At 39.4% G+C, this 14171-nt stretch overlaps 1 protein-coding gene and 1 long non-coding RNA gene across 3 annotated transcripts; both read left to right on the plus strand.

Annotated features, from left to right (window-relative positions):
- Positions 1 to 3608: 3608 nt before the first annotated feature.
- LOC116261382 (endo-1,4-beta-xylanase 1) lies at positions 3609 to 8576 on the plus strand. 2 transcript variants are annotated; one of them, XM_031640117.2, is made up of 7 exons: positions 3609 to 3782; positions 3884 to 4474; positions 4551 to 4719; positions 5186 to 5535; positions 5740 to 5917; positions 6721 to 7257; positions 7345 to 8576. In XM_031640117.2, exons 2-7 carry the CDS (start codon positions 4146 to 4148, stop codon positions 8458 to 8460), a joined length of 2679 nt encoding a protein of 892 aa, XP_031495977.1. In that variant the 5' UTR covers positions 3609 to 3782; positions 3884 to 4145; the 3' UTR covers positions 8461 to 8576. The 2 variants fall into 2 exon arrangements, with proteins under 2 accessions (XP_031495977.1, XP_031495976.1); XM_031640116.2 differs by having other exon boundaries at positions 3609 to 4474.
- A 682-nt stretch (positions 8577 to 9258) lies between these two features.
- Positions 9259 to 13205, plus strand: LOC126410363 (uncharacterized). The gene is made up of 4 exons (XR_007574213.1): positions 9259 to 9824; positions 9948 to 10069; positions 11705 to 11803; positions 11910 to 13205. It is a non-coding gene; the product is annotated as an uncharacterized LOC126410363 (long non-coding RNA).
- Positions 13206 to 14171: the final 966 nt, after the last annotated feature.

Raw genomic sequence — 14171 nt, forward strand, 5'->3', positions numbered from 1 at the left:
TCACAAGACAGCAGCAGCAATGCTGAGCAAATCAGAGCATGTAACCTCCTGTTGTCCGCATGATCAGATGCTTTCCATTTTATTGCCACTATTTATCAGAAAATCTGATTGATTTTATTAGGTTTTTCTATCACTGTCCTAGTCTGTTGATTGAGAACATGGCCAAGACTAGGCTGAGTTCATCCTGATTCCTGACTCAGACCTAATATTGATTCTCCCACCCGGAATCCCCGTGAGCTTAAATACACCAGTGAACTCATAACCCAATGTTCACTTGAAATGGATGCGGAAGAAAGATGGATCATTTATTAAATGTTGGTCGGCTTTGATTCGTCCAAAGTGTAAACATATACTGAATATATTTAGTGCGAGGCTGCTTTATTTGCATATTTTTGTATATTAAAAATTAACTTGGTTACTTTTATGACGCCACAGTTAACCTTGAGACCGTCCCGGTTATCGTCCAGTCAAAGAACACAATGATGACTAGGGTACTTGAGGCAGGATTCCTGAGAGTGATATCAATGAGCTAAACTTGTTTGGTGATAACATGGCTGATGAGATCTTCATTTTTACTTTGATTTTCTGTTTGGCTACCTCTCTCTCTCTGTCGTCTTTGTGTGCGATAACTCTGCAAATGGTTGTTGATTGAAGCCCTTTTTATAGGATAGTCAATGATACTTCTCAAAGATAAAAATTCTTGATTAATGGAGGATGGAGCAATGGATTAAAAACCCCTCCCCACATCCACAGCTTACAATTTTTGTCATACTGTGCCCTTCAGAGAGCAAGCCCTTCCCAAACAACTATGAACGACCACATCTCTTGTCAATGATTAATCTAATCAGTTCGGGAAGCATTAAGCCAAAAAGTATGATTCATTTTAGGAAATAACACTTGCTTGTGCACATGCTCACATAATGTGTGTGTATGTTTGCATACGAGGACGAACTAAGAGTTACCACGGAAATCACTTGAGGACTAAAACTTGTTACTGTTAAGAGCAAAGCCCTAAATTAACAATTGGAAGGGTTTCAAATCGAATAGTAAACTTTTGTTAGATTCCTTGTATAAGATCCATCGTTGGGGTTTGGGGGGTGCGTTGGGACAAAATACTTTGTTGAGATTCTTAATCATATAATATCTAGCCAAAATTTAACAACAACAAGACCTTGTTCAGTGGAGCATGGGGAGCCATAGTGGTTAAAATCAATTCTCTAATCTGCCTTGGTAATTACCAGTGAAAAGCTTAATGGACAAAGGGAATTGGTTTGGTTGTGTAACTATTGGAAATGTAATGCTGAAAACTTGTCTATATCGTCATTAGCCCTGGGATTGTCAAGAAAATCTGGGGTTAATCCGACTCTTGCCTTACTCAGTTCGGTCTTCCGGTCCTGGAGAGGAAAACCCATTTAGCCCTTATTAAACCTCAATTTCATTTTTTGATTTTTTATAATGTTACCATTATTTATTAAAAATCATGTATTAAATGTGTATACATTTTACCAATATATATATATATATATATATATATATATATATATCATCTAACAAAAGCACATGAATGATTAAGAGAAAAACAAGAAGAAAAAAATGTAAACTAATATTAGAAGACAAAAATACCCATGACTTTTTTTTTCTTATTTTTTTCTTAATCGTCTATCATGTTGGATCAAACAGTGCAAATTAGATGACTCTAAAAAACTAGAGTCACCATTCAACACACACACACACACACACATATATATATATATATATATTCCCCCTACAAAGTTTTTTTCTCCAAGTAGAAGCACAAGTTTCCATTTACTTTTTTTAAAAATAAATGTACACATCCACTGTTTCAAGTGGCATAACGCAATTGAGCAGCAAGGTGGCTCACACTCAAAGTGTTTGAAGTTTGAATCTCATGGTCACTATGGGTTTGGTACTCCTTTAAGCCACCAAAAGGTGGCAAGTGCAATACTTGAATTGAATGATGTACAATAAGTCCTCCTAAGTTCCAGTCAAAGCCTTAAATGTATAACGGTACGACCTTAGAGGCTTTAAATCCAAGGTGGTTTCCCTTAAATAACATTAAAAGGAATGTATACATTGACTAAATGACATATAATAAGCTTACATAGCTGTCCTACCCACTTAGTCTACAAACTCCATAAGCCCCTATACATGTATTACATTCCATCACTTAAGAAAGTCAACTCCCAAGTTGTGTTTGGATGCCACCTTCAAAAAATGATGCTTTTGAAAAACACAGTTTTGTGATAACATTGTTTTAATGTATCAGGCTTTAAACTTAATTTGTGTTTGGATGACAAGGAAAAAGCGACGTTCTTGTGTTTTTTTTTTTTTTTTTGACAAAACTTGTTTGGTTTTCTTTCACAAACTCACTTTCAAATGTCGCCCAAACACGCATTAAGCATCATTCTGAAGGCAAGAGAACAATGTTTTGCCTCCAAAATGGCATTTAAGGATATCACCCAAACACGACATCATTCTTTATCTCAAACGACGTTTAATTATTTAAAAAAATGATGATATTAATCTTTCATGTTAAGAGAAAGAAAGAGAGTTAATTTTTTAAAATTCGATAAACGTAAAGAAAGGGAGATTATTTTTTCCAAATCATTAAAATAGTCCTGCGAATGGGGCATGGATCGAGCTATATAGAGCTCTAAGCTCAATCCATTCTCAGGTCAACCGCGTCTAGGCCACCAAGGAAGTCACCACTTTGTTTATATGACAACCTTACATGCATTTAGGTTTTGATTTCTCCATCTTGAAGGTCTCAAACACAAACACTTAATCAAATGGGATTAGGTTTACTAGCAATCAACCCTTATGTGTTTATTCAACATGGGCAATCTTTATGTAGAGTTCTAATTCCTCATCCAAAATTTGCTAGACATATCAAAGAATTGTTTCTAGGCCAGCATCAGTTGGTCTTCTTCTCAACCTGATGGTTCTTTAATTCGATTCCCATTTTTCTGTTCTCCCAGTCGGTGCCAATCCTTCCTCTACCAACAATCTCGTGCAATGCAATGAAGGCCGAAGCTCCCCTTTCGTTCGCTAATCAGTTGTGATATGACACAATCGCTTTTGTTGTTGATGGAGACCTAGGAAGAGAGAAAAAAGCAAAGATACGACTGTGGTTTTTTTCAAATGCCACTTAGAAATGAACAGATTGCCAACAGCATTGCTTAGGAAATGGGAAAGCACGATTAGATGGTTCACACAAGAAGGGATCTGTCATCTTCCATGCCCACTTTGCCTCAATATAAAAATTGGACAAGCAAACCAACCAACCAACCTTGAAATGCACTTCAAGCTTACCTAGCGTGGAGTTTTTCTCAGTAACAGTGCGTCCTCCCCCGGGTCCACAACGCTTACGGTTAAAAACAAAAGAAATTAAAAAGAATAGAAGAAAGAGGATGACGAGAGGAGAAGTCCCTCTCCTGCCCCCGTATTTGTGATTGTAACCAGCCTACCAATAAGCAAGCTGACTTGTAAAGGCCTTCTAGTCTTTCTCTTTTCCACCGTATCAAGTTCAAGGTCATACGATCTCGAATCTTACGATAAGATGAAATCAGAACTGATGAGCAAAAGAAGCTAACCATGAAACTTTCTTGAACCATGCTTTTCTGCAGAGACAACACGAAAAAAGCTGCAATGGAGAAGGGATTCAACAGGAGCTTGCTTCCGTTAGATAAGCACGGGGATGCTTCGATTAAGTTTTTAATGGTTCTGCCAATGTGGCCTATTGGTTCATCGTCTACTAAAATGTATGACACTAGCATAAGCAACTCGCTCAAGCCTCACTTGCTCCCCAGCAAAACATTCTTTCCCATGGGTAATCTAGGAAGAGCCATTTGATTTTTTGCAGGTGGGGATCTGATTACGCAATGACGATGCTCCCTCTCTTCAATCTTCAAATGTTTTCAGAAGTCAAAGCCACCGACTCTTCTCAAAACGCTGGTTCCCTCTCTTCTACTCTAATTCTTTATTCTGCTAGCTGGCTGCATAAATACCATTAAGAACAAGGGATGGGCAGGATCAACTAACAACAATCCTCTTGTACCAAGTACCGTTTCCTCGTCCAAAGGAAATCTGTCACCGATCTATTCTTTGGATTTTATTTTCATCAAATGGCAAATAACAATATCATCCTCAACCATGACTTCTCTGGAGGCTTGCAATTCTGGCACCCAAATTGCTGCCATGGGTATGTGGTATCACAAGCATCTGGTTGCGCTGAAGGAGTGGTTTCTGAATCAGGGACAGCCTATGCAGTTGTCTCGAATAGAAGCCAGCCTTGGCAAGGCCTAGAACAGGACATCACTTCAAGACTTTCCCCGCATTCCAGCTACACCTTCTCTGCTTCAGTTCGAGTACGTGGGTGCCATGAGTCTCATGTCCAAGCTACGGTCAGATTGGAGCACGTGGGTTCCTCGCCGACTTTTGCTCACGTTGGAAGGTAGCCCTGAATTTTTTCATTGTTTTTTGCTTTTGCATTTTCATGAAAGATGGGCGAGTTTAATCCCTTGTTGCAGCACCAAGGCGTCAAGCGGCAAGTGGGTTAAGTTGGAAGGGAAGTTTTCTTTGACGAGTGTTCCAGTACGTGTGATTGTTTACCTGGAAGGGCCTGATCCCGGCGTTGAATTGCTTGTTGATCATGTTTACCTTTGTCATTGTTCTGGCCCTAGCCACAGGAAATTTGAGGTGCTCTTCTGAAATTGCTTTTATATATCTGCAGCTTTGTTTATATTATAATGTGGATAAATTTCATCCCACTTTGTTAGAAAAGTAACTCAGAAAACGGTGAGAATGCATGATCAGAATGCATGATCTCTTGTCTATAACATTAATTTGTGATCCCTGCAAACAAAAATTCTTGGAAACCTATGGACGTTTCATTTGATAATGGGTGTAAACTTGCCAATTGCCATGCTTGCTTGGTTCAAGGTTCATGGGCTAAGGAGCCTTCACCATAGAGTCTTACGCTGCTGGGGAGGCGAGCATAGGTATCGTGGGCTAAACCAGTGCACCTAGTCCTACTACCTCAAGATTGGTTTCTCCACTACTGAAAAAAAATCATTGGAAGTTGTAGTTCACATGCTATGTCATTCTTTGAACGGATGAGCTGCTAAAATTGTAGTCTTGTGCTTCTTCTGTTGTTGTCTTAAAGGAAGAGGTTAAAGGTGTTACAGATGATGAGGCTGAAAACATCATACTGAATCCTCGGTTTGAAGATGGTCTTAATAGTTGGTCTGAAAGAGGTTGCAAGATTGTTTTACATGATTCCATGGGAGATGGTAAAGTTCTCCCGATGACTGGAAAGGTTTTCGCTTCCGCAACTGACCGCACCCAAAACTGGAACGGGATTCAGCAGGAGATAACTGGTCGTGTGCAGAGAAAGCTTGCCTACGAGGTCAGTGCAATTGTTCGAATATTCGGAAATTCTCCCAGTGCAGATGTACGGGCAACATTATGGGTTCAAAACACAAACCAGCGAGAGCAATACATTGGCATTGCCAAGTAAGAGTGGCATGACTTATACGCCAATTCGTCTTGGGAGTGCTATCATCCTTGCTTTGTAGATCTAACACTTATTGTTTTAATAGGTTTCCTCTGAACATAATTTCTAATGAGATGTAGGATTTTTTAGATTGACCTCATATTTCATTTGAATTTGGTAGAATGATTGCATTGAACTTATAGAGAAAGGTGCTGCTTATACAGTGTACAGGCAACAGATAAGGAGTGGACTCAGTTGCAAGGAAAGTTTCTTTTGAATGGTGCTGCTTCTAGGGCAATTATATATTTGGAAGGACCATCAGCAGGAACTGATATACTTGTAAACAGTTTAGTTGTGAAGCATGCTATGAAGCCACCACCTTCACTTCCACCTGTCCTTGAGGTTAGTCAATTATGAAGCTCTCTCTCTCTCTCTCTCTCTCTCTCTCTCTCTCTCTATCTATCTATCTCTCTCTCTCTCTATCTCATGTTTGTCAGAGATACCTTGCACATATATGACTGTTCATGTTTATCATTTGATTGCTACTGTTTTACTGGAAGGGACAGAATTGACAATTATCTCGGGCTATATACTTACCAGTTTATGGTTTAGCTGTTTGGTAAGTCTACCTCAAATGGTATAGACCACTGACATGGGCACCAACTCTATGTTCGGATTCTTTCATGATCATAGGATATCCTTATTGCTTTGATTGTACTGTAGGTAGTTCTATTGGTTTTTGCATGCATTTGTTATTTTTTCTGTTTTAAATAATTTATTTTCTCATCCACATTATTGCAATATTTTATAATTTATATGAGTTATGTGTGGTGAGGGGCCATTTCATCATGCAAGCAGATACAGGGCCAGGCCACTTTTAGATGCAAAATAATTTCTGGAGGACACTATGGCTACTTTTGATGTGACTGGTAAGGAGTCTTATGGAGCTGTTACCTTTTGGTTGATTTGCAGCATTTGCTTCTTGGAAGAATCACTTTCTTCCATAACTTTCCTGTCACCTGACAAAGCAAAAGAATATACTCTAGTTTTTGTGCCCAATGCATCACCTATTGAACTTTTGAATGTAATGCAGACAGGCCGGAATCATCAGCTTGTTCTTCTGTAAACATGTGTAATGTGAAGTGGTCTTATTCAGTAGTAAACAGTAAGCAAAATATTTTCTGTGACTTCTTATTCTCTTGCAGAATCCTGCTTATGGAGTAAACATAATTGAGAACAGCAATTTGTCTAATGGCTTGAATGGATGGTTCCCGCTTGGTCCATGTACATTAGCTGTATCTACAGGTTCACCTCACTTGCTTCCTCCCATGGCAAGGGAATCTCTAGGAGCACATGAACCTCTTACTGGTTCCTATATCCTTGTAACCAATCGGACACAAAACTGGATGGGACCAGCTCAGATGATCTCGGACAAAGTAAAACTGTTCTTGACTTACCAAGTGTCTGCATGGGTACGTGTTGGTTCGATGGCAAATGGTCCTCAGAATGTTAATGTTGCTCTGGGTGTAGACAACCAATGGGTAAATGGGGGCCAAGTTGAAGTTAGTGAAGACAGGTGGTTCGAGATTGGGGGTTCATTCAGAATGGAGAAACAACCAACAAAAATAATGGTGTACATTCAAGGCCCTGCTCCAGGAGTTGATCTAATGGTAGCAGGTCTTCAAATTTTTCCTGTTGATAGGCAGGCAAGGTTTAAGCATCTAAAGAAGCAAATTGACAAGGTATGCTGGAAACATCTGGAAATCATTGTCACAAATCATATTTTTTATGGCATTATATTATAAAAATGTACCTACTTGTTTTTTCAGGTTCGGAAGCGTGATGTCATACTCAAATTTACATCCTCAGATTCAGATGGACTATCTGGCACTGTTGTGAGAGTTAAACAGATCCGAAACAGTTTTCCATTTGGTACATGCATCGGCAGGTCTAACATCGACAATGAAGATTTTGTTGATTTCTTTGTGAACAATTTTAACTGGGTTGTCTTTGGCAATGAACTGAAGTGGTATTGGACAGAGCCTCAGCAAGGAAATTTAAATTACAAGGATGCAGATGAAATGTTGGATTTGTGTTTGGGCCATGGCATAGAGACCAGAGGCCACTGCATCTTCTGGGAAGTGCAATCTGCCATTCAACAGTGGGTGCAATCTTTAAACAGTAATGACCTGAGGACTGCTGTGCAGAATCGTCTGACCAGCCTTCTTTCAAGGTACAAAGGCAGGTTCAGACACTATGATGTAAATAATGAAATGTTGCATGGGTCCTTTTATCAAGATAGGTTAGGAAAGGACATAAGGGCATACATGTTTAAAACAGCCCATCAACTAGACCCATCAGCCATGCTTTTTGTGAATGATTATCATGTAGAGGATGGTGATGACACACGATCTTCTCCGGAGAAGTACATTGAGCATATACTTGATCTTCAAGAGCAGGGTGCACCAGTTGGCGGAATAGGAGTACAGGGTCACATCGACAATCCAGTGGGATCCATCGTCTGCTCAGCACTGGATAAACTGGGTATACTTGGTCTTCCAGTTTGGTTTACAGAACTTGATGTCTCATCAATCAATGAGTATGTACGAGCTGATGATTTGGAGGTTATGCTTCGTGAATGCTATGCACATCCTGCAGTTGAGGGGATCGTGCTATGGGGATTCTGGGAGCTGTTTATGAGCAGGGATAATGCATACTTGGTTGGTGCAGAAGGTGATATAAATGAAGCTGGAAAGAGGTACCTGTCACTCAAAAAAGAGTGGATGTCCCATGCACATGGGCACATTGATGAGCAGGGAGAGTTCAGGTTCAGAGGTTTCCTTGGCTCATATAATCTGGAAATTTTCAATTTCGGGAGGCAGGTCGCTCAGACGTTTGTTGTCGATAAAGGGGAGTCTCCATTGGAGATTCAAATAAAACTGTAACGCATAGTACTGGTTGTATGAAGCTCCTGATATATGCAGAAAAATTCTGGTACTTCGGCTTGACACGGATATTGTTTAAGAGGAATAAAATATTTCTTTTCATTTGATTTGCCTGACACTTTTCTTCTGAGAGCTTGTGCATGTGATCATACGTTTTGGTCTACCAATTGTAAGCTTAAAAGTTCAAGTCCTGCTACTTGGAGCATGGGGTGACATATTGATATCATAGGGATACCCATTTAAGTTAACTCATGAAATCTAGAACGCAAAATCAACTTATTTTGTATTAACAAGCTGCATCTTTTCTCAGGTGACCCAAGCTTGAGCTTGAGTTCACCTTCATTGGCCACAAATTACCATTGCTTGAACGCCATCAATTTGATTTTCTATATATAGTTCGTACATGTTAAATAAAAGGGAGTAACCCTTCCTAGCTTGATTATGCTGCAGTTAGCTTTGCACTGTAATGCACTGGAACGAAACTTCAGTCTCTGGACAGCCTTCTGCCGTCAAAGACCAAAGGTGTTGGTCAGTAAGACGAGTCATGGCTGTAAGATTAGTAAACGAAGTTGAATTTTTGACAAGCTTTTCTTGGGTGGAGCTTTTCACAAGTCTTTTCTTGCATAAAAACCAAAATTGCATTTACTCTTCAGCTGGAAAGGACCTGCGGAGTTTTACTGCTGCTATCAATGCTGAATTTTTCTCTTCAACTATGGGGAAAGAAAAAAAGGTCTCCCGTCTACACAAAGGTTTGAACAGGCGAAGAATCCTAGCCTGCAAACGTTATACTCTATTAGCATATAAACCTCATGTGCAATGTTTCAATTTTGTAATATTGTTATCTTTGTTGACATTTATATACCTTTTAGGATATGTTTTCCCGAAAACTTTCCTGCTAAATGTTTGTAAATAGCATAAATTTCCCCTCCGTGTATTTTTCCACGGTTTAGTTATGACAGCTTTGTAAAATGTGTAAATAGCAGGCCAAACGTTGCTTTCTCATGTTCTAGGAAAATGCCACCCCTATTGGGATGCAAAGCTTTTGAGAATCAGCAAATCAAGGCGAAGCAACGAACGATCGCCACCTGTTTCCCTCGTTCTGCTTCCCATTTGAAAACCGAGTGGCTGTGAGCGACGACGACCCTGCGTTGGAAATCACGAGCTTAATGCTGCAAACAGATAGCAAGTAACTGGTCTTCTTCCCCCTAGTTTTTGGCTTTGGAGTTTGGACTCATGGGTCCCTCTGCTGTTTTGCGCTGTATCTATTTTGTTTCTTCTTGTACAGCTTTTTCTTCTTTGATTTGAATATATTTCGGAGGTGATCCCTTCAGCAGGATCGTTTCGTGACTTTCGTCGACTTCAGAGTAGGTGTTCGCAGCGACTAGTTCTCTCTCTCTCTCTCTCCCGCTGTGTGTTTCCCTGACGCTGTTCCTTTCTCGCGCACTACGGTTTTTATGTTTGATATGCGTCTCATTGTCATGTTGAAGGAACGGCGTCTCTGGAGTTCCATCCACAGCAACGCGCTGGGGAATTGAAGGTCATCGGACTATCCACAACTCCTTGGTTCAGCAGTTTTGGACGGTTTCCATTTTTCTCTTGAAGTACTAAGGTGTCCCCTCGTGGATTGCCATTCGCCATTTCCGTGTTCCTTTCTTCGGTTTCTCTTCTTGGTTTATGCTTAAGTTTGGACATAAAGAATCTGCTTTGTTAATCAACTATCATAAACTTTGTCTCTAGGACTCTTCCTCAATTGGTTAGTTGATTGGCCACTTGGTTGAATTATTAATAAGAAAAATGGTCTTCATATATAATTTTCGACATCTCATATTCATAACATTGACTTTTTCATGTTAACAATTCACACTTGTGTTCTGGACTAATCCTCTTTGGTACTCCTCCAATATATTCTTGATGGAAACTCTGCTAGCTCGTGTTTGTGCTTCTGAATTTTTTTCATGGTTAACATGTTTGATCCTTCTCTGCTGCAACCTTCAGTTTAAGTTCCTAAGAATTTACCTGATGTTCAAAATATTGCAAAGATCCTGAAAATGTTAGCACAGTTTCTGGCTTGCTGGAAATGTTGGGCACGCTGAATGTTTAGTTGTTGATCAGATGTTTTGGCATTGGATTATAATAAATGCTTTAATTGTTTCTTCAAGATATAGAGCGATCATACATGAACAGGACCATGATATCAAGGGCATGCATGCAAACCCCCAATTTCCCAAGATAGAAAAAGCTGCAGATTGCATGTTGAGTGCAATATCATTTATCTATAGAATTGTCTCTGATGGGAGATGGTTCCTTTCAGAGAATGACATATGAAAATATGATTTTCTTGTTTTTGTTTCTTCATAGTATAAACCACTAAATCACTAGGGATCATGTCCTCCATACATGAACGAACCTGATAGCTGTATGATTTAGCTGCAGTAAACTACATAGAATAAGTTAACAATACATGAACATTGATGCACAGAAATAAAAGAAGAACAATGGGTCCACACCTGGTGATGGTGTATTGAACCTTAAGGGAATCCCCATCCTATTCAAAGTATTATAACAAACAATGTCAATGACAAAGTTTAGCTGATGGAACCAGATACTATGTATATATTTGTGCATGCAGATGGTTACACCAACAGTTCATCCTGCATTTTTTCTGCATGTTTTGTCCACTAGGAAAGACCAGGAAAAAGGACATCCATATGTACTAAATTATTTGTAGCATACTTTATCAGTGTTCAGTGACTTGAGTTTGTACAGCCTAGGATTTCAGACAATTGCTTTCATATGATTGAACAGTATAAACTATAAAGCCTTATTATTAGAGTGGATGTTCTGCCCCATAATCAAATGGACAAGTCATAATAATGTCATATGGTTGACCATTTTGTAATGGTATTTAGATCATATTGTTAGAAATCCAAACCAGAGCTCAAATTGAACCTATTGTTGGATAGGATGCTCTGCATGGCTTTTTTATGTGTTTTAGTTTCGGTTGGTGACCAGGTCATACTACCAAACATCAGGCCACACAGTGCAGAGACAGGGGCCAGCCCATGTATGTCACAGCCACCACCACCTGGAACTTGTGCTATAGCACATGCCATTTTTCAGTATAAGTGGCATGTAACAAATAAAACATTCTATTTTTACTTTTTTTTCAAGGCTCTAGTTCCTTTTGAACTTCTATTACTGTAAAGATTAAACCCAATGACTATATTGGTTCTGTTCATATCAGAAATGAAGGAGATGCAAGGTTTGGGAGGATTGTGGTGTAGACTAACATGTTTGTCAAGAGATTTTATCATTCCCTTTTTTTTGGTTGAGGAGGAGTGGGGTAAGGGTCTCTTGATCCTTATTTCTTGCTTTAAAGAGAATAAGTTGAAACATCACTTTGAAGCTTTGATGAGAAAAACTTGATTAAGTGGCAGTGTTAATGACAGGTTACAATTTTTGGAGCCTGCAGGGATTTGTTTCCCCTTTCAAATCTGGTTTAAAATGTCATTCTGACAACATGATGGATCGTCTTGGAGTATTTCTCATTTGGATATAGCCTGGTTCTGGTCTTATCTTAGACGTGTGTTTGGAGGACATGATCCCTAGTGATTTAGTGGTTTATACTATGTTGCACTGTTAAACTTGCAATTTTCTTAATCTTGTGTGGAGTAATGGACTGGATTAAGATGGAAACATGGATCTGCACCAAGTTCAGGTAAGTTCTGCCTGATTCAACCAGCATCAACCTTGCCTACATCTAGTCCTAGAATTTTTGAGCTGGTCTTGATGAATGCAGAATTCGTGCACCATGGTTTCATTGGAATCGTTAGAGACAGGATCTGGTTCCTTTTCAGTTGCTTTGGTAGTTGATTTGCAGTTGCTAAAGTGAACACCCCAAATCAGGGATGGGACCTGTTTAATGAGTCTGACCCCACCGTGACTCCCATTGCCTGGGTTATGGGTATGATCTCAAAAGAAACACTGTGGCTGAAGGTATTTGGACAGGAAGTGGTGATATCAGGAGCTTGGAACATGTCACCTGGAATTCTATTGTCCACAGCCGGTACTGCATTTCATGCCATCTTCTTTTCTGCAAACAAGGATCTGACTGAAGAGTCTTTCTTCATGGATCAAAATACTTCTATGACTCATACTAACATGATGAACGCTAGTCTGTCCATTTATGAAGGCTACCATATATCAAGAACTTCCGTAATCCATTTGTTAAGTGAGGGGGCAAGTTGCTTGTGGCAATAAAAAGTTTACAGATGGCACTATATTTGTCCTGATGCAACTCTCTCTTTCTCTCTCTCGCACTACATTTGTCCTGATATAGCGCTCTCTCTCTCTCTCTCCCCGTGTGTGTGTGTGAACTGTTGGTTGTTCCTGACATTTGTCCTTAGATGTTATGACATGAGTGAAAACTGTAGAATTTTCGTCTTTCATAGACTGATTCTTCTACCTGACAAATTTTTATCATTATAAATGAAATAGTGACAAGTTATGACCAAGGTAACTGCAGAATTGTCCTTGAAATTCCAAATGCACCTGTAACTGCACTCTCACTTGCTTTGTTTTGGTAGTTCATGTTTCATTTATTGGTCTTGACTTATTTATGATCCTTGAAGGCTTAACCAATGTATGATATTTGTTAAAGTTCTGGATTACAAGTTATGTGATGCAGTATCAGGTTAATGATGGAAAATTAGCAGAAAAGATATGTTGAAGATTTATATTTCTCCTGTTTGTAGCCTTTTTTCTCTTGTATAGAATCTGGAGGTTGCAGATGTTTTTGTTTGTGTTCGCCTGTCACGTTGCTGGATGTGTGGCCTATTGTTTGTATCTACATTGGAGGCCTGTCCTTCATAAGATGTGGAAAATCTTTTCTTTTTCCTGAAAGAAATTCTTTATCATGAAGTTGGAATTGTTGCTACTTTGGAGTCGTAATTCTTCTGTAGCTTATGATAATCAGCTGCGACATGGTGCTTTAGAGATTACCAGAAGATTCTTTTTAGGAAATGAATACACGATGAGGATAAAAATGGAGTCCGATAGTTGTTAAACTCTCAAATTCAGCACCTCCGTGATGAAATTATTTTCTTAGTTGCTAGCTTTATCCTGTTGGACTTTCTTAGACAATAGTTATTCTAACCATTTGCATACATATGTATGCTCGTCATGCTGGAGCCCTTGGATATTTACACTGGGATGCACAAGGAGAGGCAGAAATTTGGAGATGGACACTTTTTGCAGGAGAATAAAGCATATGCAGTATGCTTTTGTTCTTTGTGTGTGTATGAGGAGAATTTTGCCTACTTCTTTCTGAACCGTTAGTGGAATCCACCACCTCCACCTCTTTGAATAAAGGGAGCAGGCACATACTGAGCAAGTGTTGTATACTAAGGACCATAGGTAGCATTTGGAAGCTACTTGTGCAATTATTAGCTTGTAAGGATCTTGGAGGTTCTTTTAGTGGAGAAAAAAGTGTCGCTAGAATTAGCTGAATGCAGGTCGGACAGATAAAAGTGAACGCAGCCTGAGCTAGGGAGGCTCAGACCCTGCCCGACCCTTATGAAGCTCAAGCTATATGCTTGAAAGAGTCGAAGGAATGAAGGTCTAACTCGTTGCTCAACTCGAGCCTAGCCATGACCCAAGCCAATGGTATGCTGGAGCTGAGCCTTCAACCCAGCTCAATTCAATTGAAAATT

Source organism: Nymphaea colorata, chromosome 9, assembly GCF_008831285.2.
Source record: "Nymphaea colorata isolate Beijing-Zhang1983 chromosome 9, ASM883128v2, whole genome shotgun sequence".
NCBI lineage: Eukaryota > Viridiplantae > Streptophyta > Magnoliopsida > Nymphaeales > Nymphaeaceae > Nymphaea > Nymphaea colorata.

What these genes read in the sequence shown, in the direction of transcription:
- LOC116261382 (XM_031640116.2), top strand. Translation starts at nt 4,146, where the DNA reads ATGGCAAATAACAATATCATCCTCAACCATGACTTCTCTGGAGGCTTG. An exon ending in ACTTTTGCTCACGTTGGAAG is followed by an intron (nt 4,475 to 4,550) that starts GTAGCCCTGAAT and finishes CCCTTGTTGCAG; the next exon opens with CACCAAGGCGTCAAGCGGCA. An exon ending in TAAAGAAGCAAATTGACAAG is followed by an intron (nt 7,258 to 7,344) that starts GTATGCTGGAAA and finishes TTGTTTTTTCAG; the next exon opens with GTTCGGAAGCGTGATGTCAT.